At 39.7% G+C, this 26963-nt stretch overlaps 2 protein-coding genes across 2 annotated transcripts; one reads left to right on the top strand and one right to left on the bottom strand.

The window, feature by feature from the left end:
• The first annotated feature begins 227 nt into the window (after positions 1-227).
• Positions 228-9470, top strand: LOC144014182 (insulin-like growth factor-binding protein 5). Its single transcript, XM_077513780.1, has 5 exons — positions 228-246; positions 667-1376; positions 7117-7292; positions 8822-8941; positions 9033-9470. Exons 2-5 carry the CDS (start codon positions 974-976, stop codon positions 9168-9170), a joined length of 837 nt encoding a protein of 278 aa, XP_077369906.1. The 5' UTR covers positions 228-246; positions 667-973; the 3' UTR covers positions 9171-9470.
• A 4117-nt stretch (positions 9471-13587) lies between these two features.
• igfbp2a (insulin-like growth factor binding protein 2a) lies at positions 13588-25363 on the bottom strand. Its single transcript, XM_077513779.1, has 4 exons — positions 24914-25363; positions 16820-16995; positions 15364-15504; positions 13588-13834 (listed from the first exon to the last, which is right to left on the bottom strand). Exons 1-4 carry the CDS (start codon positions 25296-25298, stop codon positions 13670-13672), a joined length of 867 nt encoding a protein of 288 aa, XP_077369905.1. The 5' UTR covers positions 25299-25363; the 3' UTR covers positions 13588-13669.
• Between the last annotated feature and the right edge of the window lie 1600 nt (positions 25364-26963).

Below are 26963 nucleotides of genomic sequence, written 5' to 3'. Positions count from 1 at the left end.
ATTTGACCAATCTGTTTTTTGACCAAGCTTAACATTTTTAACTTGAACATCATGCAATTCAACTTGCGATTGTGTTTGTTTATAGCTAAGATCCAATCATGAAGCAGAAGTGTTTATGTGTGTTTACTTTCGACACGCAAATATGTCACGTCCACTGCAATCGTGTTTGGGTCCGAAGGGGTTCAGTTGTGATCCAAATGACCAATGCTGAAAAGAAGATGGGAAGAGGAATCACAGCTTGGAAAGGTCAGTTTCTGTTTCTGGGGCCTACATCATGGTCATATAGACCAGTGAGACAAGAAAGAACTGGATCATGGAGATTTGTGCGTGCAAGAAATACTGAGAGAGGGAGAAACATCCTAGAAATGACTGGCTCTTGATTTTCTTTATATTCTTATTTGCATGCTTGCTTTTCCTTGTTCAACTTGAGTGAAAATTGTGTGTGTGTGTTGGGGGGGGTAGTGCATGGTCCTACTGAGTCAATGTCACATCTCCGCCTCGTATGTGAAGGCACGCATGCCAGTACCCGCCCTGCACAATCAGCATCACAGCGTGCGCGCTTGACAAGTGCATGCGCCTCCCCCCGCCCCTCCGCGCAGCCTCGTTTGACATCACCATCCTTCTCGGCTTGCCTCTGGCTTTTTTTTTCTCTTCTTTTTTTTTAAGGCCAGCCACAGATTACACATTCTGCTCACACGATCACGCACGGAGGCAGAAAGGAGCGACGCGGGTTGGTGGAAACAGACGCGCGATCTTTCTCGCGTGGAGACGACAGCTTTTTGCGCGCGATCGGCGCCAGGCAGAAGAGGAAGAGGAGGAAGAGGGAGAGAGAGCAAGGCTGCGGCTGGATCCCTGCGTGCACATTCAAACCATTTGGCTTATTCGCCGCAAAGTTGAAGAACAGGAGGCGACCGGCTCGACTCTCATCGCCGTCAATCGCCCGCGCCGTGACACCAATTTCGCACACCTGTGGATGCTCGATCGGACAGTCTTTGCCACACGTTGGATTTTGCACTTGGTAGTCATCCTGCGTACCATGCCACTGAGCAGCGTCCTCCTGGTGCTCCCTTTGCTGTGCGCGGTGACGAGCTGCGCCGCCTCGTACGTGCCGTGCGAGCCGTGCGACCAGAAGGCCCGCTCCGTGTGCCCGCCGGTGCCGGCGAGCTGCCTGCAGGCGGTGAAGGAGCCCGGCTGCGGCTGCTGCCTGACGTGCGCGCTTGAAGACGGACAGTCGTGCGGCGTGTACACGGGGCCGTGCACGCGCGGGCTGCGCTGCCTGCCGAAGAACGGCGAGGAGAAGCCGCTGCACGCTCTCCTGCACGGCCGCGGCGTGTGCAGGAACGAGAAGTTGTACAAACTGATGCATCCTTCCAAAGGTAGGCCCCGGCCGAGCGGCGTGCGCGCCTGCGTGCTTTGCGTGTCAGTGGTCGCGGCTTTTAAAGCTCCCAATATCATTGATGTAATCATCTGCCCCACCATGGACAATTGAGGCAAATAATAATAATAAGAGCAAAGAGTAATATTTTTCAATGCAATCACACGCCACACCACCAAGCAAACTGATCACAAAAAAGTCTAAAATAATAATGACCTCTTGTCAATTTACTCATAAATTGTGAAATATGTTCTCTGTGACTTATTTTTCTTGTGTGTCTGTTGGACAGGTTTATATCCAGGGCTGGACTGGCCATCTGGCATACAGGGTAGATGCCCGGTGGGCCGATGCAGTGCTTTTAAATGAGCATTTTCCTACATTTTACCCCAAGAGACTGGCTCACTATTTAGAGGGACCAGTCCATGAATCGATTTCAAATATAGACAGCGCACTGAAACGTTATCAATAAACATCAGTGGTTGAACTATGTTGGCCATGTCGACCGCTGGACCAAAGTCATGGCAGAGCCGATTTTATTTTCATTTTTTTACCAGTCCAGCCCTGTTTATATCTTACGCACTTCCAAACAGTTGGGTTAAATAGCCCAATTTGGGTCAAACATGTATCGATCCACTATACTTGGGTTAATTTGACCCAACTTTCTGGGTTGCTTTTGCACAAAACGTCTTGGGCTGTTACAGGACAAATTAACTTTTTTTTTTTTTTTCTCCGCGTTCGAACTACTTGTACATAGGGCTGGGCAATAAATCGAATTAATTCGATACATCGCCGTTTTAAAAAATCGAAACGTTGAAAATTTGCTAAATCGTGAAATCGAGTTTTGTCTTTTGGATTATTAAAAGCTGTTGTTCTTACGTTCTGTTACATCCAAATGCTTTTATGTGTTGTAATTTTTCACAAGTGGCAGAATGTTGGATGGGTGGTTTACAAGACATGATCACATTAGCTACCAACTACTTAATTGTGGCATTCAAGCACAAACTATGAAGTTAAGTTTATGTTAAAACTGATCTCGAATCAGTATATGTTACTGGTGTCTGAACATTTTGCACAGGAATTATTTTTGAATAAATGAAACCTTGAAATAAATTTTTTGGGGATTTATTATATTAAAATCGATTAAAATCGTAATCGTCCTGGATGGCTGCAAAAATCGAGATTTTATTTTTTGGCCATATCGCCCAGCCCTACTTGTACAAAACGGCCCAGTTTTTCAGGTTGTTTTTATACAAAGTGACCTAATTCTTTGTGCCAAATATACCCAGTAGTGGATTGATCCATTTTTGACACCAAAAATGGGTTATTTTTGTCAAGGTTTGGGTTGGGTTTTGGTTTGTTTTTTATTTTGTTTGATTTTGTCATCATGTTCCTTTAAGTTTCTTTTATGATCTATGTTATGTTCTGCCTTCCTTGTCTCGTCAAGCATTGTCCTGCCCACCTGCGTTTGCCTGACTTCCTCATGTGTCAACCAATCAGAACCCTCTGCCACTTGTGTCTTGCTTCCAGCTGTGTCTCGCTGTGTCAATTACTGTGTTTGTGCATTTAGTCTCTTGTCTCCCCTCTGTCCGCGTCGATTCATTGTCATTCTGCCGGTTTTGTTCCACGTCTTGTCTCGTTTTACCCTTTTGGACTTGTCTTGCTCTGCAAGCTGAATCCTCGCGATATTTGTGAGTCGTGTGCGTTGCGTGGAGGGTGAAGGTGGCGATCGGATGGGCTGCTGCTGAGCCACATGAAACAAATTTACGGGTGAGGATCGCGGTAGGCTCGGAGATGGCGTGAGTGTGGAGTCATGATAATGTCCGCCAGGGAGCACTGCATGTGGCGAGTCATATTTGATACCATCTTCTTCACTTTCTTGCCTTTCTTCTCCACATACAGCTTTTTATCACGCACGTTTCATGTTTCTCCATTCTCTGCTATGTTAATGTCTTGTCTCCATTTTTTTTTTTTTTCTGCTGGGAATAAATGAGCTTGCTTACGGATGAAGTAACATTGGCCCTGAGGAGGTCCGGAAATATGAACAAAGATTTTATTCAACAAGAGTCAATTGCAGGTATTTATTGCAACATGGATGACGTTACACTTGTGGGCATTTCATCCAAACAGAAACGGGTTCACGACACCTTTTGTTCATTTGTCGCTGCTGTGGCTGAAAGGGGCTGCTTGACACTTGATAGTCTGTCAGATTTACCCTTTGAAGATGATGTCGTATTTTAGATCCGGAATCAGGGCCACCATTTTTCATCAGTCTGTTTGAAAGCGTTATGAAGATAAAGATGACTTGACTTGACTTCCTAACCAGATGTATGACCCAAAAAAAAGCTATTTTTGATATGGACACATGTGCAAACTAAATATTTCAGTTTTCAAAGCATGTACTGTATAACAGATCCACTGTCCTTGCCCAACAACAAATGGTTTGAAGCAAACAACAAAATACACCACTATTTTTTTATTTTTTTTATTTTTTTTGCCCCAATGCAAAGGGCATAAAAACAACAATTCAAGGATGGCACAAGATGGCTGAACAGCAAAGCAACATGAAACGCAAGAACTCATTTTGCACATTTTCCTCATAGAAATCAACTGCATGGCTCAGAATTGTAATAATATTGAGGTGCTATGTTTGATCTGCACATCAATCAAACTCCACAAAAAAATAAAATAAATACTTTGGACCTACTCCCGGTGTAGTATAGGACTGTATAAAACATGATGTAAGTACAATTAAGACATCTAGTGGTGATATTACAACAAAAAATTACAGTTGATACATAGTCACAGTTTGGCACCCGCGAATTTGCATATTCACTTTTTTCTCTTTTCATTTAGAACAAAAATACACATTTGTATTATTTTGTTTTTTCGCCGGAATTTTTCTTGCCATTTAATGTTTAAATGCATTTTTGAAGAATTTGGGGGATTGTAAAATGTTTTTGTTTTTTTTGTTTTGGGTTTTTTTGCCGGCCTTTTTCTTGCCATTTACATTTTTTTGTGGAAAAGATATATTTAATGTTTCTATGCATTTTTGAAGAATTTGGGGAATTGTAAAAATTATTATTATTATTTTTATTTTTTTTTTGTGGAAAAGATATATTTAATGTTTCTATGCATTTTTGAAGAATTTGGGGAATTGTAAAATGTTTTTTTTTTTTTTTGTGGAAAAGATATATTTAATGTTTATATGCATTTTTGAAGAATTGGGGGAATTGTAAAATGTTTTTTTTTTTCTTTAAATATAAGACTAATCAAGGGGCTACTCAGCGTGTGGTCAACGGCCGCATGCAGTTGCCCAACCTTGTTTTCGATGACGCGTCAGTCGATTGATGGATCTGTCCTTCATGCACTGCCAGCATGTCGTCTTTGCCTCTTCCCTCTTTCAACTATGGATCCATGAGATGTTACAATTTTTAGTAACCAATTCAAATAGGCGACATCAGGTCTGGTCTGTCAAAAATATGAAATGGCCACACAGAATTTGATGGCCATGATTACTGCAGAAGGAGAAAGATTTGGACTGTGTGTTGCACGCATGCATTCGAAGACATTCCACGCGAATGTTTGCAAGCAACCGTGACCATTTCAACAAAACGTGTCAAAGTTTGCAACAACACGATTCGTCAGCAGAGGCCAGATTGGGTGAGGATTAGCAAGCAAGGACTTGATGGACGTATAATGCGGATCGTGCCTGCTTTTTTTTTTCCTCCTGAGGGGGAGAGAGAGAATAACCGTGTCAGCAGGAAGCCGTTTCCAAGAAGTCATTATGTCGAGGGATGACATCACTGTGATCTGCGGCATCGTCACTGGAAGGGTGGGGAAATGATGGTGACCTTGTTTCACGACCCGGTTAGCTTAGTAGCTTAGAGAGCCGGCAGCCGCGTAGAGCCACGTACGTACCAGTGAGATGGTAGAAAAGCGTGACGCCGCAATGGAAATGTGCCAGCAGTGGCTTAATAGAACAAGATATGTTGAGGTCTTTCGGCTCAGAGACACACATGTGCATCATGAACAGTGGCTGAGACATGCTAATAGGGCACAGGTTTGTGCTACTCTCACATGGAGACAAATCGGTGGTATATGGTTTGAAGCGGAAGTCATCTACCCCCCCCAAAAAATCTTGGCAATAATATATTCTATGCAGAATTCTGGTTATATGGCATTAGTAGAAACTGACTTAAGCAGCAAAATACATGTGTTTTTTTTTTCTTTTCTTTTTTTTTTTCCAATATCAGGAGGCGGCCATTGCCACGTGCTGTCGAGTGAAGATGACGTCAGAGTTGCTCGGGTGTCAGGCAACAACCAATCACAGCTCAACATCAACTGTGATGTCATCTTCAGTCGACAGCACGTGGCAAAATGGCCGCCCAATGAGATGGATAAAAACGGCTTGATATTGCTTCATAATATAATATATCCTCTTGACGACCAGCAATTCAAATTTGTCCTCTGTAGTGGACCTTTTTAAACCTGAATATCTCCCACCCAATGCATACGATTGAATTAACTCCTTTTGTGCTCTATAGAGGACATTCAAAGCATTCCAATGATACCAAATGTGTAGGGGTGGGGCTTTGCTACCTTTGATTGCATCATAAAAGAAAATGGCTTCCCTCAGTGCAAACACTTTTTAGGGAACAGTAAGTGTAAAAAAGTAAGTGTATAACACATTTTATTGAACAAATTTAGGCTTTAAATGTTGTTAGCATGTTTTCTATTAAGACTCTTAAGAACACATTAAAGTATTGTTTGAATTATTTTAACTGGATTTGAGCCTAGCATTTAAGTTATAAAAAAATGTCCTCTGTAGTGGACACATCATTGCTTAAAAATAAAGAATTGTTTTTCAAAAATTTATTATTCAGTATTTCAGTTACTTGACAAAGATTGGGGAATATCAAAATAAACATGATTGACAATATATTTTTTCCTGGTAGTCAGGAGGATAATATAATTAATATACAGGGAGTCCTCGAGCTAGGTCTGAGTTCCATTCCTACGCTATAGCGATGTAACCCGAATTTCGACTTAAGTCGAATTTCCCCATTAAAGTCAATATTTACATTGAAATAATTTGCATTAAGAAAATCTAAATATATTAAATAAAAATAAAAAAATGAGACGCTGTCCGACTGAAGCCCAATCTTTGCCGATGTTCGTCGGTGTCTCTTTTCAGTGTTCTTTTTACAATGTCTAGCTTCGTTTCTATGGTAACTGTTGTTGTTTTTTTTTGGCTGGACCATTATCGATAGAAGACGTCGCTTTCTTCTTCGTTGGGGCCATTTTGTGGACAAAAGAGGGCGAAAAAAGCCAAAGATACTCCCACAAGTGCACAAGCGCAAGCTAGCACTAGCTAAGGGCTAAATAGCGGATAAGGGGAAAACACTGTGGGCGAAATGGTGGACAAGGAGACAAAATGGCGGACCGGGCCATAATGACTGGGTGTAACTGTCGAAACGCTTTAGGTCAAGTGCGCCTTAACTTGAGGACTCCCTGTAATAAAAATATATAATATTCCATAAATGTAATATTTGTCAGAATGTCATGTTTGGACGAGTGAGGTCACATATTGTTGTTGGAGGTTGACTTCCACTTTAAGACGAGCAACATTTGAGCCTGTTTTCTCAAAATACGTTTAATTTCGTTTGGCTTTGCGGCGTCTTTGTGGAATGCCGGCGAGCGCGATCCGAATCTCACGAATGACGTCTTTCTCCCCGCCCCAGACTCCGTGATGGCCCAAACCAAGGTGCCCATTTACGGCCGGGACCACATCAGCAGTCGGAAGGCGCAGGCGATGAAGCAGGCGAAGGAGCGCAAGAAGCAGCTGGCCAGGGTGCACGGACCCAACAGCAACTTGGACTTCCCCCTGCGCGGCCTGGACAAATTGGAGCCCGAGTTTGTACGTGAGCAACACTCACTCACAGCCTTCTTTATATCATCACACTCTTTTTTTTTTTTTTTTTTTTTTTTTCCCCCCGGTAACATGAAAGCTGAAGCAAATACTGATTGATGATGATATATGTATTCATAATTTCATGTCAGGTAGAATGGAATGATCCGTTTAACGAAATTAGCAAGATAATGTTTTTGGCATTTTCTTTGTGTCCAAATATCTTAAGTAGGCAAATGGTTCTCAAATGAGGGTACGTGTACCCCTGAGGTATGTCAAAGTACGTGAGATTTTTAAGTCTATTTTAAAAAACTATATATACATATTTCTAAAAAACTGTAAGTTCATCAAATTTATTTTATATTCAGTCGGCTGTTCAATTTTAGTGTCCTAAAACCCAGATTTCCCCCATAGCAGAAGAGTTTGGCCAACTTGTCATATGCCACTTGAAAACTTTATTTCAAATTCAGTTAATTATTTCTTTTTGAGAACAGAGCTTTTCTATGATCCCAAAAACTTTATAATTTGTATGTGCACAAATCTGTATTTATTTATTTATTTATTTATTTTTCTTTTAGTTATAGCTTTTTATTTGAAAATAGTTCAAGAGATCACATAAATGTCAATTGTCAAAAATCAATATCACTAATTTTTACAGTACAGTACATCTTTGTAATTGTAACTTAATTTTATGAAATTACTGTATCAATGACCAAAAGATGCAGCCATATTTTTCTATTTAACATGTTTCCCCACTTTTATTTTAACAAGGCTATGATAACTTTGTAAACATTTTAATCGCCCTGACACCACTACATACCACATATTCACTGAAAGACAGAATGATGGCAGAAGTACAAGTCACCACAACTTTTGCAAAAAAATAAATAAATAAAATAGTTTGTAACTAGGGATGTAATGATATCCAAACATCACAATACGATATTATCACGATATTGTGGGGAGGTTGATAATACAAAAAAGGTCACAATATTGTAAATAAAAAATGAACTCATGCTAAAAACACACACACACTATTGTACTTTTGGACATTACAGCAATGAAAAATATAAAATAAATATAAATATTATATATAAAAAATATATAATTATAACATATATAAATGTGTATATATATTGAGGCACTTATTTGCTAATGCAAGCACACATTGAGTTCCTACACATATTCATATATTGTTCACAAGCAAATTATGTTCCCCTTTATGTGACCATTAGTGTGGGTTTGAAACATAGAAGGGTCAAAAGATGCCTTGTGAAAATTAAACTGCACTAAAAAGCTAGCCACCAGAGGGTGCTAGAACTCCACAAATAGAAATCAACCCGACTTTATTTTGAACAGATGTGCCGCTTTGAATATCGTGACATGACGACGACGATATATTGAGGCAGTTTTTAATATTTTTAATAATATAATATATTTTAATCACCATATTGCCATTATCGTTACATCCCTCTTTGCAACCAGAATGTTCAAATGTTGCCTGCAAACTTGAAGCGAGCATGTGGTCGCGTCTGCAGGGGCCCTGCAGGAGACGTCTGGATCATCTCATCCAAAGCATGAAGGACACGTCGCGGGTCTTGGCTCTGTCTTTGTACATCCCCAACTGTGACAAAAAAGGTTTCTTCAAACGTAAACAGGTAACACTCCGTCGTGTTTGGACTTGAAACGGTCGGCGCAGAGAGTGACAACCCTTTCGCCCGTCCACCTCTCTCTCTTCCTACCCCGCAGTGCAAGCCGTCCCGCGGCCGCAGGAGGGGGATCTGCTGGTGCGTGGACCGCTTCGGGACCAAGGTCCCCGGCATCAACTACGCCGGAGGTGACTTGCAGTGCAAAGACTTGGACAGCAGCACCAACAGGAATGAGTGAGCGTGTTGACCCGAGTGTCTCATTTGTCACCGAGCACTCATGACGGACGACATCAGAAGCAAAGCGCAAACGCTTGCTCGTGTAGGTTAGAAATGGACTTGTGTGTGTGTGTGTGTTGATGTGTAAACTTGGTGTCCAAACTTGGTCCTGGATTCTTGCAGGTGTACGATGTTTCTCTACTCCAACACACCTGAAAATCGTCAGCAAGCTCTGCATCAGCCCGATAACGATCCTGTTCAATGGAACAGGTGCGTTAGAGCAAGGAAACATCCAAAACACCTGCAGGACTCTGGCCCTCCAGGACTGAGTATATATATATATATATATATATATATATATATATATATATATATATATATATATATATATATATATATATATATATATATATATATATACTATACTATATATATAGTATATATATATACTATATATATAGTATATATATATATATACTATATATATATATATATATATATATATATATATATATATATATATATATATATATATATATATATATATATATATATATATATGTCCTCATAACATTAAATGTCAAAAGAATTCACAAATGACAGGTGCTCTTTAAATTTGCCGAGCAAAAAATGTAGATAAAAAGCCGGAATTGTGATTAATCAAAATTGTAAGATGTGATTAAATCAGATTAAAAAATGTAATCAGCTCTAACATACTGTGTGTATATATATATATATATATATATATATATATATATATATATATATAATATTGTTTGGACACACCTTCTCTTGCAATGCATTTTCTTTATTTTCATGACTATTTATAAATAGTCATGAAAATACTATTGACTATTTATAAATAGTCATGAAAATAAAGCAATTGACACATTGAACTGTTCTGGATATATATATTTGACTTATTGTAATGTAACTTCGAATTTGTGGCATATTTCTTGTGACTCAGGGGGAGCAGTGAGCAACTAACTCCTTGATGTGCTCGCCATAAGTAAAAGTAAGAGGGATGAATTAATTTCTATTATCTTTATGTTGGGCTTTACATTTGTTTTGTTTTGTTTTTTGTTTTTTTTGGGGTTGTTGTACTTACTCATATGGTCGCAGTGGGGGAGCTGACTGCCCTTCGTACCGCCAAACAACCCACAATTGCAATTTCTTCTGAAATGACACGTCAATGCTATCGCCAAGCAACAATAGCAAATAAATAATATATTCAAGACTAAAATGCTGATGAAAACAATCTTTTCGACGTGATGTGGAAATCTGATTGGATGATTTCTAGAAGTTGTTTTGTCAACGATTTGACCATTGATCTTGTTGGAGAAGCAAGCCACTGCGCATGAAATCAAGCACATGATGTGACCACTTGCACAAGCTCGTGTGAGAAACTCTGCAAGCAGCAACCACGATAAGAAGCATATTGCTCAAGAAATGAATACCTCTCTGACTGTATCAACCACAAATGGGCATTATTACCTTTTTCATCCAGCTCTTCATTTGAGTGTCCGCATAATGTTGGAATAGAGAAAGATGATCTGTCACCTGGGGAAAATGCTCCCCCGTCCCAAATGAGTGAAGTGATTGAGTTTGGTGTAATGCTGCATTGGAGGATGGTCGGAAGTTGAATATATCCGATTTGGTTTTTCCCAGTTCCAACCTGAAACCGTTCGAGGCCAAAGTAAACAACCAAAATGGCGTTTTTTTTATTTTGGTCCTCAATACTCATTTTGACCTCCAGCAAACTTGCCTGCTCGCAATTTTGCTTTGGTTATTGTTTTGATCTTATTTCATAAGCATTCCATACAGTTCAGTAGTTGACCGTATAATTTCATGCAGGGAGATAGCGGCATACGTCACACGTACGTTGTGTTTCATGAAGTTATGTCGAATATTTATGAATGAAGAAAGCTATCTCGTTTTATACTCGAGTAAATTGCGTTTGACCATTCACGGTCTGTGTTTCCAAAGGGGAAATCATTGGAGAATGACGTCACTTGTAGTGCGTCGGTGAAGTCGGGGTCTTTTTTTCTGACTTCGCAAGTGGAATTTCCGAGTTACTGTACACACTTCCTGGTTTGAACTCAGGAACGTCCCACTTCCGACCATCCTCGCTTTGTTGAGCAATTGATGAACAAAACAAAACAAGTGGAAGGAGCATTCAAGCAGGTGTCAGATGCAAGAAGAGTGAGGCTTGGGCACATTTGATGTGACGATTATACTTTGTTTTGATCTCACAGTGGCCTGTGACAAAAATGAGTTTGAGTTGTATGCATCGTCGTGAAGTAAAAGTTAAGTTCCTTTTTTTCCCACTTTTCAGTAATTGTATGTCAAGTTTGTGTTCATGTTCCCGATAATGCTGGTGTGCGTGTGTGCCCACTGAAGTCTTTTGGGATGCAAATGATATGTAAAGGCCCGGTTTCGGTCTGTGTTGGTCCAATCCACCTGGCTGATGGAAAATTGGCTGCACGTGTTCGGTCGCCGAGTTCGTATGGAAATCAATCCAAGTGCCTTTGGTCACATGCCATTTTCAATTGCAATTTGCATGCGTCTGGTAGATGAGTCCAACGTGGATGTTGATGTTATTTTTGTTTTTTGTTTTTCCTTCCTCCTGTTTATTTTATGAGTGACATGTGTCCTGACTTGCTCAAGTCAAATGATGGCTTCTGTTGTACGGAGCCCCGAAGGTGACACGGTAGAAAAAAAGCCAACAACTTTGCATTCCCTTCCCTCACAAAAAATGTTGCGTTCCCCCCCAAAAACGTTTGCATTCCCTCGCAAAGATTGCGAGATAACGCAAAGATTGTGAGATTTTTGCGAAAGGACACTTTTTCTTTTTCTTTTTTTTTTTAACGAGTTAATGTACTTCCGGGTCATCTTCTGTGTAGCCAAAAGCGACAAGGATGGAACGTGTAAACATGAAACAAAGCAGTGGGAAAGCTTTCCCGAAGCGACGAGGATGGAGCATATGTATTTTCCCACTACTTTGTTTACACGCTCCATCCTCGTCGCTTTTGGTCACATGGAAGATGACCCGGAAGTGTTTACGGAGCCCCTAAGGCAGTGTTTCTCAATTCCGGTCCTCAGGCCCCCCCTAGCTAGCCTGTTTTCCATGTCTCCCAATTGCAACGCCGGTGAGGATCGTTATCAGGCTTCTCCAGAGCTGGCTGATTAGCTGTCATTGGAATCAGCTGCATTGGGAATTGGGAGACATGGAAAGCAGGCTGGCTAGGGGGGCCTGAGGACCAAAATTGAGAAACACTGCCCTAAGGTGACATGGTAGGGAAAAAAAACAACTTTGCGTTCCCTCGCAAAGATTGCAATAACGCATCGCAATCTTTGCGAGTGAACGCAAACTTGCTCCGTAAACACTTCCGGGTCATCTTCCATGTGACCAAAAGTGACAAGGATGGAGCGTGTAAACAAAGCAGTGGAAAAATACGTACGCTCCATCCTCGCTGCTTCGGGAAAGCTTTCCCACTGCTTTGTTTCATGTTTACACGGTCCATCCTCGTCACTTGATGACCCGGAAGTACATTAACTCGTTAAAAAAAAAAAAAAAAAAAAAAAAAAAACGTCCTCTGTAAACTTTGCGTTATCTCGCGATCTTTGTTGAGGGAACGCAAAGTTGTTTTTTTCCATACCATGTCACCTTAGGGGCTCCATACTCCAATGTGGCAAATTGAAAGGGAGAGAAAAAAAACGACTATGGTGTGAACACTCATCAAATATTTATCATGTGTGTTGTTGCTTGTACTTGTTTTTTTTGTTGTTTTTTGTAAGACAAATCACTATTTAAATAAAGATCCTGTACTCTGGAAAAGCATTTTTTTTATAGGTGGCTTTGACCTTTTGATTGTAAAATGTACATCAGAAAGTTTGCTTTTCGAGATGTCGCACCTTCCACCATTTGTCAAACATTAAACAAGAATGACGTCATGTATTTCAAACGAGCACCATACTGTTTGTAGCTTTTTTCGGCTTTTATTGGCCTCATGCTAACAAACAATGCTAAACACCGTAGACAGGCAAACGAATAGGCGAGCATTCGTTAATAAGCAATCCATATTTGATCAAGTAAAGCAACTCAGATCTAGACACCACAAAATAGTCACAAGCACAATGAGCTAATAATGCAGCTTATTGAGTTTTGATATGCTCCATGTATGTCTGTATTACACTGCCCCCAAGTGGCCAAGGTGCGCATGACAGAAGGAACAGCAAAACGTCCATTTAATTTTTTACATTATTTAATCACATCATTACTGTATCTTTTCATAAAGTACCATTTTATATTTTCCTTTGACGTTTATATGCATTTTACTCGAGCAAGATGATATGATACACAATTGCTTTGAGTTACAAGCATTGTCACACTGGTATCTCCATTCGCCACTGGCAGAAAATCAAAGCAAAGAAGCTCCTTCAATCTACAAGTCTTTTTATTACTATTATGTGTTAATTTGTGTTGTTGTTGTTTGACAATTCCTTTTCGTGTTATTCACATTATATCTGCTCCATGTTGTCCACGTCCAGCTCCAACTCCAGTTCGGGAAGGTACTGGCTGCAGTTGGGGTTTCCCCGCACAGTGGGGGCAGCCGGGATGGGTCGGCCACTGTGGGGGCTCACACACCAGCACTCGCCCCTCTGACCATACAGAGACATCTTGCACTGGAACCATACAAGCGATCGTCTTACAATAGAAAAAAATACATTACAAGTTCAACTGTGCAGAGAAGAAAAAGAACCTTGAATGACTATTTAGACATTTTCTCTGTGACGTCAAACATATGTGGGGGGGTAGAAGACTTCCATTTTTCACCAGGTAGCCTCAATTGATTTAAAAACTTGACGTGATTGAAACACAGTTAAGACACAGTTTATCTGCTCAATGAGGCTTATTAAGTGACTTTTCTGTTGCTCTGATTTATGGCACAGATGTTTTTTTTTTTTATCCGGAAATACACAGCAATGGGGTATATGCCACGGAAGAGGCAAGACGTGATTTTGCACATCAGTTTATTTCCGGTCCGGGTTGCAAACGCGCAACCCAGGGGCACAAAGTCGGAAGCACAAGTATTTTTGACGCAGCCCACACGTCGCAAACCGAACCGGAAACAAACTGTTGTGCGAAAAACAGTCCCGCCTGTGGCATGTACCCAATAGAGCTCACGTTAGCTAGCTAGCAGGCTTATGTTTTTGAAACACAACTCAAGCAAACATTTTATTTCAATGATGATAATAATAATACTACTATCATTATTATTGTAAATATTCTTTAATTATTTTATTGTGTTTTATTTGATTATTTAATTTAACTTATCTGTAAAACTATTAATGACATCCAGTTTTGTTCTCTTTGCTGGCCTAATCTAAATATATTCTATTTTATATTTTGAAGTTAGTGCAGCCAATGACGTTTCTGCCACCTGGAAGTACCATATGGCATCCAAATGTTTTTTTTTGTGTGTGTGTTTTTCACCCGCACACACAACAAACACTCACACAAACTTACATGGTCTCCCGGGCGGGGAAGTGAACCCACGCCAACCGGCACCGAAGGAAAGTGACGGTGTAGGTGTCAGTTGTGATCGGGCTGCCAGATTGTATCGGGTCGCCTGCAGATGACGTCACGCGACAGGATTGTCCAGAATTGTTCAAAATAAAATGTATGGACTAAAATTGTAAAAACGTAAATAAACCTAAAAATATAAAACCATGATACTTTTAAGAGTGGGAAAAAAACAGATTGAAGCGCATTCGCGCTTGCCAGTGACATCAGTATAGCAGCGCTAACAAAGTTAGCTTTGGTTTGGTTTCTTTTTTAACTGGTCACAAATCACAATTACAAAACGCAGTCTTAATGATAATTGAAACACATTAACAATCTAAACTGACAATATTTGTCACATTTGAGACCATTATTTTGTGTATTTATCATTTAGTCAATCTATTTTATTATTTATTCAATTTATGTGTATATTCTTAGGTTTATTTACTTTTTTACAATTTCAGTCCGTACATTTTGTTATTTAAATGACAACTTTAATATTTTCTTTCCAATGTTTGACGTCAACTGGATCATTTCCAGCCAATCCTGTAGCGGGAAGTGTTTGGTTAGGCGACCCCGATACCATCTGGCAGCCCGATCACGTCTTAAGAAAGAAAAGAAGAAGAAAAAAAAATAAATTCTTATGCACCTGTTTGAGGTTATACTGCCCTCTCCTGTCACAGTTGGGGATGTGCAGGGCATAAAGGTCCTCCAGGGGACCTCGATTATCTCTGAAGGGCATCCTGGAGATCCTTTCCAGCACCTGGTCCAGCTCCTGCTGACACGGAGTCTTCGACCCAAAACAAAGCACAGAAGATTTGAGAAAGGATACAAGGATATGCATGAGATCACCACCAAATCTAACATCGACTTACATATGGCACTTGAAGTAGTACAGCAACGAGAAATACTACAAAATAAAGGTACTGTTTGAAATGAATTCATAGAATTTTATGAAACACGTATTGCACTGTTATTGTATGTTACAGGCAGGCATGTTTTAATATGTCAAAAAAAAACAAAAAACTTTAACCTTTTTCCCTTATGAATTGTGATCTATCACCTTTCACTCATACGTACTATATGTTCAGATGACTATTTATTACTTGATGTGTTGTAAAATTAGAATTCAAAGTAATGTAATCACTACCATTTCTGCAGACAGACTAGACCAAGAGAAATCAAGAAAAAAATGACAATTTATTCTACTTCTGTTACATCTAAACATCTTGAATTTTTAATTACAGTATTTATTATGTGCATAAAATATGGCTAAAAATAATATATTTTGTGTGCATAAATAATGAAATAAAAGGGAAAAATAGTTTGTTATTTAATAAATGCTTAATTTTAGTTTAGTTTTTGTTTTAGTTGTTTTTTTTTTTGTTTTTTTGTTTTTTTAAAAGTGTATTGTGCGCAATATTTAAAAAACGCCATGGGAACGACGTCATCTGAAGGTGCTTTTCTATTGACTGCTGCTCAATGGCGTCACTTCCAAACGTCCTTATTCCCTGGGCTCCAGGCGGAGTGGAACTGTCACTTGCCTTTGGTGCCGGTTGGCGCGGTTTCGCTCCTCCGCCTAGGAGACCCCATGTGGCTTATATGAAGTACGCTTGTGTGTGTGTGGATTAAAAACAAAACAAACCATCCTTATTCCGGTTAATATCAAAATAAACCTAATTAAAATCACATTAAAAATCTTCCCCAAAGGCTCAAGCTTTAAATGAATTCCCAAATACTAAAACGGAGGACATTTTTGCAATAATTGTAGTTAGTTTCAGTTAGTTTTGTAAACATCAAATGTAGTTTCAGTTAGTTTTCTTTTTTTTTTAAAAAAAAGCATTTTCGTTTTTATTTTATTTAACTAAATTGTTTTTTGAATTTTGAGCTTGGGTTTTTTGTTAGTTTGAGTTCACTAAAATAACCTTGCATGGTTCCATTCCACTGCGATAGGCTAGCAACCAGTTCAGGGTGTACCCCGCCTACTGCCCAAAGCCAGCTGGGATAGGCTCCAGCACACCCCGCGACCCTTGTGAGGAATAAGCGGTCAAGAAAATGGATGGATGGATGGATGGATGGGTGGATGGTTCCATTCCAGTCCTCACCTGTCTGGGCCGTGTGGATTTCATCTCTTCCACCTTGTTGCTCTTCATCTTGGTCATCATCTCCTGACGATGTTGTCGCACGGCGCTCTCCTTGGGTCCCATCCAGGTGCTCTCCTTACCGGGTAAGCGGGCGTCGCTCAGGCCTGAGTCGGACAACAACAGTTCGACGGCCTCACCTGAAGGAGGACGGATGGACGGGAAGATGACGCTCAGTTTGATTCAGGGCTGGACTGGCCATTGGGCATCGTGGGCAAATGCCCGCATGGCCGCTTCCCCCCTCCCCAAGAGGCCAGCCCACAATTTAGAGCAGTTCTTCTTGACCTTGTTGGAGGTACTGCATCTCACTTGTTTCCTATATGTGGATTTAATGAACCCTTCTTTATTGAAAAAAACCAAAACACTCACATTTTTTTTCGGTGGGGTTGGGTTTTTGTTTCGTTTTTGGGTATTTATGTTGTCTTTTGTCTGGTTTGTTTCACCTTGTATCGTCATAGTTAACCTCGTCCACCTGCGTGTGTCTTCCCTTCCCAGCATGTGTTAACCAATCAGTGCCCTCTGCCTATCGTGTTCCCCAGGTGTGTTTTGTTAGTGTCTCGTTAGTGTGGTTTATTTAGTCTGTGCTGTGTGTCCTGTCTTATTAATTTACTGATGTGAAATGTAATTACTTGTAAAAAAAAACAAAAAACTTGTATACGCACTTGTAAATGTTTGCTTTGTTCTTGTTTTGTTACCTTATTCTTTACTGCACAATCAATATTTATGTTTATGTACAGCACTTTGTAGACAGCAATGCCTGTTCTTAAAGCGCTTTTCCAATAAAGTTGAGTTGAGTCCTGTTCCTGTCGCATCGCCCACGTGCCCCCCACATCGCCCAAGCCAAGTTTACCCACGTCGTCCAAGCCAACCAGTGTTGCCAGGTGTAAGATAATTATCGTATTTGTACAATAATTTGACCCTCTGTACGATCAATAATCCCCAAAAAATGGCAAACGTACAATAATTTGACCATTTCGGATTATTGCCGGCGAAACTGAAACTGCCAGAGTTTTTTTGTGAACCCTGAAGGCATCTGTTCTCATGTGACATAATACCAGCCAATCACGCTTTGCTGAGCGTGAGTACAGAGAGACGCCCATGCATTGATTGGCTGAATGGTAAGCGCCCGCCCCCAGGAGATGCTCCCATACATGTAATCGCACAAGACTTAAACCACCTATCCAGTAATATATACAGATCAGTGGCGTTAACCCGCAACAAAGCCTTGAGTGCCTGTGAGCGCTTTTAAACACAAGAACGACTGTATTTGACTGTCGAGAATTGGTGTATTTTGGTTATGACGGCTGTATGATAATTTCTATCAAAATACGATAATTTTGAGTCTATGGTACAATAATCCTATATTTCCCACCTGGTAAAGCTGAAGCCATGTCTCAAGTTTTGGAATTTTCATTTTAGTTCGTTTTTAGTTAGTTTGTTTGTTTGTTTGTTTGTTTTGTATGTATTTAGTTTTAATTCGTTTTCAGGGTAGTTTTGTTAGTTTTTATTAGTTTTAGTTATTTAATAAATACTTAGTTTTAGTTTGGTTTTAGTTAGTTTCAGTATTGGTTTTAGTTTTTAAATGTGTATTACTTGTGCACAATATTTAAAAACCACCATGGAAGCGATGTCATTTTTTGGTGCTTTTCTATTGGCTGCTGCGAGATGACATTACTTCCGTATGACACACTTTCAAACGTCCTTATTCCAGCGGCTAATATCACAATAAATCGACTTCAAATCATCTCCAAATGCTCATGCATTCAATTAATTGCCAAACACTAAAATGAAGAACATTTTTGCTATAATTATAGTTACTTTTAGTTAGTTTTGAACATAAAATGTAGTTTCAGTTAGTTTTTGTGTTTTCGTTTTTATTTTATTTCATTAACGAAATAGGTTTTTGAATTTTAGTTTTCATTTTTAGGTTAGTTTCAATTAACTAGAATAACCTTGATACATGCCAATTCATGTTGCACATATTCATGCAACCACTTTTTTTTTTTTTGATACTATGAAGGGATTACAATAATAAAGGAATCACATCATTTGATCATGATCATTTGAGTCGGGTGTGTGTCTTGACCCTCTGAGACTGACTCGGGTCATGAATCCATAAAAAAATCACGAAAAGATTTGCAATTTAAACAAAGCAACAACAACAAAAAAGCATAAAAGTATTATTTTCAAAAGGCGTCGATAACCTGAATTATTGGCTGCTTTTCCACGTATGTTGTTACAAACGGCTTCGAAGGCAGCACCTTTGAATCCAAAGTGACACAGCATAGAAGTGCGTGGAACAAAAGGTTCGGTTTAAAGTCTGGGAAGCTCCACACATGAGCGCACCATTTGTAAAAGGGCAAAGGTCACAATCTCTTTCACTGTATGTTGCACGCACTCAAGCAAAGAGGAGCGCACCACTCGACCCCCTCCTTCCCTTTATGGCCTCGGACGGATCAGCAGGACAAACAGACGAGCGGGCCGACTGTCCAGTCGACTGCTTTCATTCATCCCGGCATGGACAATGAATTCCTTTCCAAAAAGCCATCCCAGAATACACAAAGGCCAGAGGTGCCACGTCAAGATTCCCCATCGGCAGAGCGAATGCTGCCTCCATTCACTTGAAGGGATTTCCAGAAATACAATACAAGACTTTAGCCACACTCCCTTGACAGATCTTTGTGGCCCAATCGGTGGCTTCGCTTGTTGCGCAGAACAAGTTCCAAGTATCAATCAATCAATCGCAATTTCATAACAATAAAAGAGAAATACATGAATGTGTGAATTACATGGTTGTGTGACTGTAAGAGAGAGTATTAAAATGCACTTCTCGTGAAGTCATTTTGACAGGTGTGATGTCACTTCCTGTCCCACCCCCCAACTTTTGGTCTAATGCTGCATTGAAGGAAGGTGGGAAGTCAGATATATCCAAGTTGTTTTTTCCCCAGTTCCAACCTGAAAGCGTTCTAGGCGAAAAGTAACAACCAACATGGCGGATAGTGGTAAATTGTTTTTTTTTTTTGGGGGGGGTTCTTAAAACTCATTTTGACTTCCAGCAAACTTACCTTCTCGTAATTTTGCTTCATTTGTTTTGATCTTATTTCATAAGTATGCCATACAGTTCAATAGTTGACCGTATAATTTCATGCAGGGAGATATCGGCATACTGTCACGTACGTTGCGTTACATGAAGTTATGTCAAATATTTATTTAATGAAGAAAATTGTCTAGTTTGGTACTCGAGTAAATTGTGTTTTGCCATTCACGGTCCGTGGTTACCATTGTAGAGTGATGTCACTTGTAGTCCGTCGGCGAAGTTGAGCTCCTTTTTTTATTTTCCGATTTCTTCGCAAGTGGAATTTCTGACTTCAAGGGGAAGTTCCCGTACACACTTCCTGGTTTGAACTTCGAAAAATCCCACTTCCGGACATCCTTGAATGCAGCATTAGTCCGGTCCCTTCACTTCCTGTCCAAGTCCTTCCCTCTATATCCATATTTGGACTTCCTATGACGTAATCCTTCCTTCTGGCTGAGTACATGTCCGGACATCAACCATATAGAGCAGGTGTGTCCAAACTACGGCCCGGGGGCCATTGGCGGCCCGACATCTATTTTTTAGCGGCCCTCAGCATATACAAAAAATACTTTTGACACAGCCTGTTTTTCTAGATATGCAAAGAAACTATTTAAATCTAAAGCAAAAAAATTTATTTTTGTAATTAATTAATTAAGTCATTGATTTCAGTTACAGAAACAAAACTGTTTTCCTCCATGTTCCGCTGTCTGTGTCAAGGTCTAATTTGTGAACACATCACATTAATGATTAACTAAGATCCTCAAGTGATTTAAAATTTGTCATTTTATTACCGACTACTCTTCCTTTGATTCTGAATGTGGAGATTGGTTCAGAGATGGGGCGGATCTATTCTTTTGGGATACAGGGGTGTGGGCCACCCCAAAATCAAGAAAAATTCCAAACTGTCTGTTTAAAAATAACTAGCTAAACTATAGTACATTATTAATGGACTTGTTAATTTTAGTGTGTTTAATAATGTCAGACAATTTCAAAATGGCCCTAGCATCCTTCGATTATACTGTATACGGCCCTCAAAAGAAAAAGTTTGGACACCCTGATATAGAGCAACTAGTTTTCCAGAACAGGGGTCACCAAAGTGGTGCCAGCGGGCGCAAGGTCGTCCACATAAGTAGCCTGCGGACCATTACTAAAAAATAGCTTACCGCTGAAGGGACATTGGGATTTTCTTGGAATGTTGTAGAAGTAAACATTTGAAAATGTGAACAAGGGTAGAGATTTATTTAAAAAAAAAAAAAAAAAGCATCATTATTTAGTAATAATAATAACACAATAATAACATTATTCAAAATAATTTGAACAAATTTGCTTTTAACTCTTTTACTGCCAAAGGTTATCAAAAAAAAAAAAAAAAACGACAGTGCCATCTTTCAAGGTAAACAGAATATTATGTGCTATAATGACATAAGCATGGTGGATACCATATGAAAGATTGGATTCCATTCTTTCATTAGAAAAACAAAAGTATGTTTCTACCGTATTCCGTTCTTTTGTAATCGCCATTAATAAGTCATTTGAGTGACATCAAGCGAAAATGGGGAAAATGGAGAAAACAAGCTTTTTTTTGTGAAAATACATTTTTTGCACAACAGTGACTTTGACACTAATATTTTTTTTTGTTTTGTGACGCTCTGTGAATTAATTTAATGTGACAGGGTGGATTTGTTAATTTTTATTAGTTTTAGTTATTTAATAAATGCTTAGTTTTAGTTTGTTTCATTATTAGTTTTAGCTTTTTTTTTTGTTTTTTGTTTTTTAAAGGTGTATTACCTGTGCGCAATATTTAAAAAAAAAAAAAAAACATGGGAGTGACGTCATATGAAGGTGCTTTTCTATTGGCTGCTGCTCGATGACGTCACTTCTGTGACACAATTTCAGACGGCCTTATTCCGGTTCAAATCAAAATAAATGGACTTAAAATTACATTTAACTCATTCACTGCCAGTCCAGGAAAAAAATAATCTTTGACGTCTAAAATCGTCTATGGCAGTGAATGTGTTAAAATCATCATGAAAGGCTCATGCATACAACGTTTGTCGACGTTTAATTGTCATCTTGATTTGGGCCACGGGTCTGTGGCACTGTTTTGAAAAAGTCTGTGTTGGCTGAATGATTATCTTTGGGCTATTTGAGTCGGTCAGGCTTCAACAGGACAGGAATGTCTCTTGTTAGCTAAGCATGTTATTTCAGATGGCACTGCTGTTTCTTTCCACTCTGGCTCGCACTTGCTCATGTACTTGGCGTTGTTACCTCCTCTACATAGACAAATGTGAGCACCATACAGATGTTACATGCTATGTTTGTATGTAGGTTGTATAGATACAAATGTTTGTCTGCTCCAACCAGGATACGAACCCCTGTCCCATGCGCACACCAGTCTTTTGCTTTAAACATTGGACTATTGATGTCTTTGCTAGTTTAAAAAAAAACAACAACAACTACTTGTTTTGGAAACAGCCCTAATCATTATTATTATTATTATTATTATTATTATTATTATTATTATTATTATTATTATTATTATTATTATTATTATTATTTGTTATTATACAAGGGATGTGGGCATGCTGGAACCTACGGAGCCCCTTAAGGTGACATGGTAGAAAAAAAACAACAACTTTGCGTTCCCTCACAAAACATCTTTGTGTTCCCTCGCAAAGATTGTGAGGGAACGCAAACCCTCGCAAAAAAATTTGTGAGGGAACGCAAAGTTGTTTTTTTCGCCTACCATGTCACTTTAGGTGCGCCGTAAACACTTCCGGGTCATCTTCCATGTGACCAAAAGCGACGTGTAAACAAAGCAGTGGGAAAATACATGCTCCATCCTAGTCGCCTCGGGAAAGCTTTCACACTGCTTTGATTCATGTTTACAAACGTTCCATCCTCGTTGCTTTTGGTCACATGGAAGATGACCTGGAAGTGTTTACAGAACACCGAAGGTGACATGGTAGGCGAAAAAACAACTTTGCGTTCATTCGCTTTGCGTTGCCTCGCAATCTTTGCGATATTGTTATTATTATTATTATTATTATTGTACGAGGGTCGTGGGCATGCTGGAGCCTATCCCAGCTGCTGTTGTTATTATTATTATTATTATTATTATTAATATTATTATTATTATTATTATTATTATTATTATTATTATTATTATTATTATTATTATTATCATCATCATTATTATTATTCGCATGACATAACATTATAAACCTTCAGTAGCGGTTATTCTCATTTTGCCAAGGGAGAAGATCCTATTGTACAACAAATAGAAGTGATGTGAGGTCTTTGGAAGCTTGAAGCGCCTCCCAATTCATGACCTTTGACCCAGCAATACTCGAGCTGCTTTGTGAAGGGTTGCTTTCAAGAAGTATAATTTCAACATGACTGCTGATTATCATCGGGGAAATTATTGTCTAGCACTCCAGTACCAAAATCGACTTTTTGTTCCCCATTTTGGCAAAACATTCCAAAAGAAAGGACAAATTTTGACTGAGGGCCTCAGAATGATCCAAATAACGAGGCTGTTGACTTTTCCTCCTCACAGTGACCCGTCCTTGTCCAAACACAAAGCACACATGAGCCTCACTGGAGTCCTCCCGCACACACATTTTGGAGGTAGAGGCTGCGCACTGTATGCTTACTGCAGGTCAAAGCCTAAAGTCCAGCTTTTCCAAACAATGCAACATTCCTCCCGCTGTCTCCCGGCTCGCTCCACTCCCTCAAAGAATCATCAACATCAACGTTGACATTTTTCTTTCCTTCTTTTTTAATCCAAGGAGTGCAGCTTGTGAGAATTCTCCCCACTACCTTGGCTGGCTGGGTTGAAGAGATTTTTTTTAATTAATTAAATTCTAATTTAATGAGTTTATATTTATTTTATTATAATATTTAATTTCCATCTACATGCACAAGCACGCCTAGGAACAAGTTGGAGCGCCCAATTAACCCGCCATGCATGTCTTTGGAATGTGGGAGGAGACTGGAGCACCCGGAGAAGACCCACGCAGGCACGGGGAGAACATGCAAACTCCACCCAGGAAGGTCCGAGCCTGGACTTGAACCCGAGTCCTCAGTATTAGGAAGCGGGCGTGCTAACCAGTCATCCATAATATTTAATGTAATTAATTTAATTTTAAATTAATTCATTTAATTAGTGTATTATTTTACTTATATTTATTAATATTATTTATATTTAATACAGGATTTTGCTTTCTTCACACATGCAGGTCAGTGCAACTGGGACTCACACATGATCAGTGTGACGTTCATATAATCATGTTGTTAGCAAAAGGCATCTGTTGTCCTTTAATAAATGCAATCAGGACAATGTATTTGAATTTGAAATAAAAGCATTGTATCGTTTCAAAAAGCACATTAGCGTTGATAATTGTGGCTCAGCTCCAGTGTTATTATAATAGTTTTGGAATTTTAGTTAATTTTGATTTCGTTTTCGGGGTGGTCTTATTAGTTTTTATTAGTTTTATTTATTTAGCTTTAGTTTTAGTACAGTATTAGTTTTGTTTTTTTAAGCGTATTGTGCGTGATATTCAAAAAACACGATAGGAGCGACGTCATCTGAAAATGCTTTTCTATTGGCTGCTGCTAGATGACGTCACTTCTGCGTGACACACTTTCAAACGTCCTTAAAATCCGGTTCATATCAATATAAATCTACTTAAAATTACATTTAAAATCATCCCCAAAGGCTCATGCATTAAATTAATTACCAAAGACTAAAACGAAGGACATTTAGTTGTAGTTAGTTTTGTAAACATAAAATGTAGTTTTAATTAGTTTTCTTTTCTTTTTTTTTAAGCATTTCCGTTTTTATTTTATTTCCATAACGAAATTGTTTGTTGACTTTTAGTTGTAGTTTTTTCTTTAGTTTTAGTTGACTAAAATAACCTTGCTCACAACTTCGCTAAGTGGCGACAGGACAGACCGACAAAAGGACGGGACGGACTGACCGCTGGTCTGCTCCCGGTGCTCCCGGCTCGCGATGTCGGTGTCGACCGTGTGCCGGCGGCACAGGCCCTGGCCCAGCACCAGTTGCTCCAGCGGAAGCTCCGAGTCGGGCGTCGGGTAGCACCGCAAGCCGGCGGCACACCTCGGGGTGTACACGCCGCACGTCTCGCCCTCCTGTCGGGCGCACACCGGGCAGCAGCCGCAGCCCGGCTCGCGCACGATCTCCGCGCAAGGCTCGCCGAGTGGCGGACACAGAGCCTGGCGCTCGGCGGTGCACGCCGGGCAGCGGAACACCATCTCGGCATGCAGGGATGCGCCGGCGAGGGACGCGGCAATGAGCAGGCTGCAGAGCTTGAGCATTGTTATTTGATTCTGCTTTTGTGGCATTATCGTGCATGGGCTGCTGCTGGAAGGAATTTCCAAGTTGAGAGGGGGAAAAAATGTTGGGAGGGGATGGGGGCTGCTCGCGCGTAAGCGAACAGGTGAAGCAAGGGGGACGGTGCTCTGCTGGGTCCTACAATTCGCAAATACGTCACATAGTTTAGAAACTTGGATCATGTCAACTTTGACGAGCAGCATACATATAAACATACACATACATATATATATATATATATATATATATATATATATATATATATATATATATACATATATATATATATATATATATATATATATATATATATATATATATATATATATATATATATATATATATATATATATATATATATATATATATATATATATATATATATATATATATATATATCCATCCATTTTCTTGACCGCTTATTCCTCACAAGGGTCGCGGGGGCTGCTGGCGCCTATCTCAGCTGGCTCTGGGCAGTAGGCGGGGGACACCCTGGACTGGTTGCCAGCCAATCGCAGGGCACACAGACGAACAACCATCCACACTCACAAGCACACCTAGGGACAATTCGGAGCGCCCAATTAACCTGCCATGCATGTCTTTGGAATGTGACAAAAATCTACCACCCACAAATATGTGAACTGCCGGTCAAACTGTGAACTCTGCAATTGAATTTCCTTCAAGAGTGTTGAAATCCACACGTGACCTGAGGGGGCAGCAGATTCCACCTGACCTAAGTCCAAGGGTCACTGACACTTTTTTGCTTCCTACCGATTTGACCTTGCATGTGATCACTTTCTTTTCTTGTAACAGGATAGAAAGAACGAAAGTACAGTGAGGCTATGCATTGCGTCATGTCATAAGTGCAGCTGTATACAGTCAAATGACATCCAATACAAACGTTTTCTAAAGGCAATAATTCTCAGTAGTTTATCAGTTTGTAATGAACTATATTATGGAAGAGGAGTTTTGAGGTGTTACCAATATTTTGTTACCCCTCACTGGAGGATAAGTGTATGTTGTGAACTTGCATGGGAAACTACAAACACAATAAAAGACATATTTCTTTTTTAAATCACTCACTCACACAAGATATATTTAAGATACATCCCTAGTTAGCATGTCTCCCAGTGCAGAGGTTGTGAGATCGAATCCGGGCTTCGACCTTCCTGGGTGGAGGTTATACAACCCCTAGCAAAAAATATGGAATCAGCAGTCTTGGACGAGCACTCACTCAGACGTTTTATTCTGTAGATCAAACTCAGATAAAAAGCATGAAACAGTCGTAAGGTCATTCCAAAGTGCAACATCTTGGCTTTCAGAAACACTAAAAGAAATGAAGAAAAAACATTGTGCTGGTCAGTAAATGTTACTTTTATAAGCAAGTGCAGGGAAATAAATACGGAATCACTCCATTCTGAGGAAAAAAATATGGAATCACTCCATTTTGAACAGAAAATACCCAGGACACACCCAGTCAATTTCCTTTCCTTAATTGGGCACCTGCCTCAAATGACATCTGCTCGTTTGTCAGCAGTTAAAAACAGTGCAGGTATCACACCTTGGAGGGCTGCTGGACCAAGTGGATTGGCAAGAATCATGGCTCCAACAAGGGAGATGTCTCCTGAGACCAAAGACAGGATTATCAAACTTAATGAAGAAGGTAACTCTACACG

Source organism: Festucalex cinctus, chromosome 2 (assembly GCF_051991245.1).
Source record: "Festucalex cinctus isolate MCC-2025b chromosome 2, RoL_Fcin_1.0, whole genome shotgun sequence".
Lineage (NCBI taxonomy): Eukaryota > Metazoa > Chordata > Actinopteri > Syngnathiformes > Syngnathidae > Festucalex > Festucalex cinctus.
This window is presented reverse-complemented; position numbering and strand designations above follow the sequence as displayed.

Excerpts from the sequence above, each read along its gene's own strand:
- LOC144014182 (XM_077513780.1), top strand. The coding sequence starts at position 974 with ATGCTCGATCGGACAGTCTTTGCCACACGTTGGATTTTGCACTTGGTA. Across the intron at positions 7,293-8,821 it reads ACAAATTGGAGCCCGAGTTT|GGGCCCTGCAGGAGACGTCT; the intron begins GTACGTGAGCAA and ends TCGCGTCTGCAG. Across the intron at positions 8,942-9,032 it reads GTTTCTTCAAACGTAAACAG|TGCAAGCCGTCCCGCGGCCG; the intron begins GTAACACTCCGT and ends CCTACCCCGCAG.
- igfbp2a (XM_077513779.1), bottom strand. The coding sequence starts at position 25,298 with ATGCCACAAAAGCAGAATCAAATAACAATGCTCAAGCTCTGCAGCCTG. Across the intron at positions 16,996-24,913 it reads GCACCGGGAGCAGACCAGCG|GTGAGGCCGTCGAACTGTTG; the intron begins GTCAGTCCGTCC and ends GTCCTCCTTCAG. Across the intron at positions 15,505-16,819 it reads AATCCACACGGCCCAGACAG|ACTCCGTGTCAGCAGGAGCT; the intron begins GTGAGGACTGGA and ends TTTGGGTCGAAG.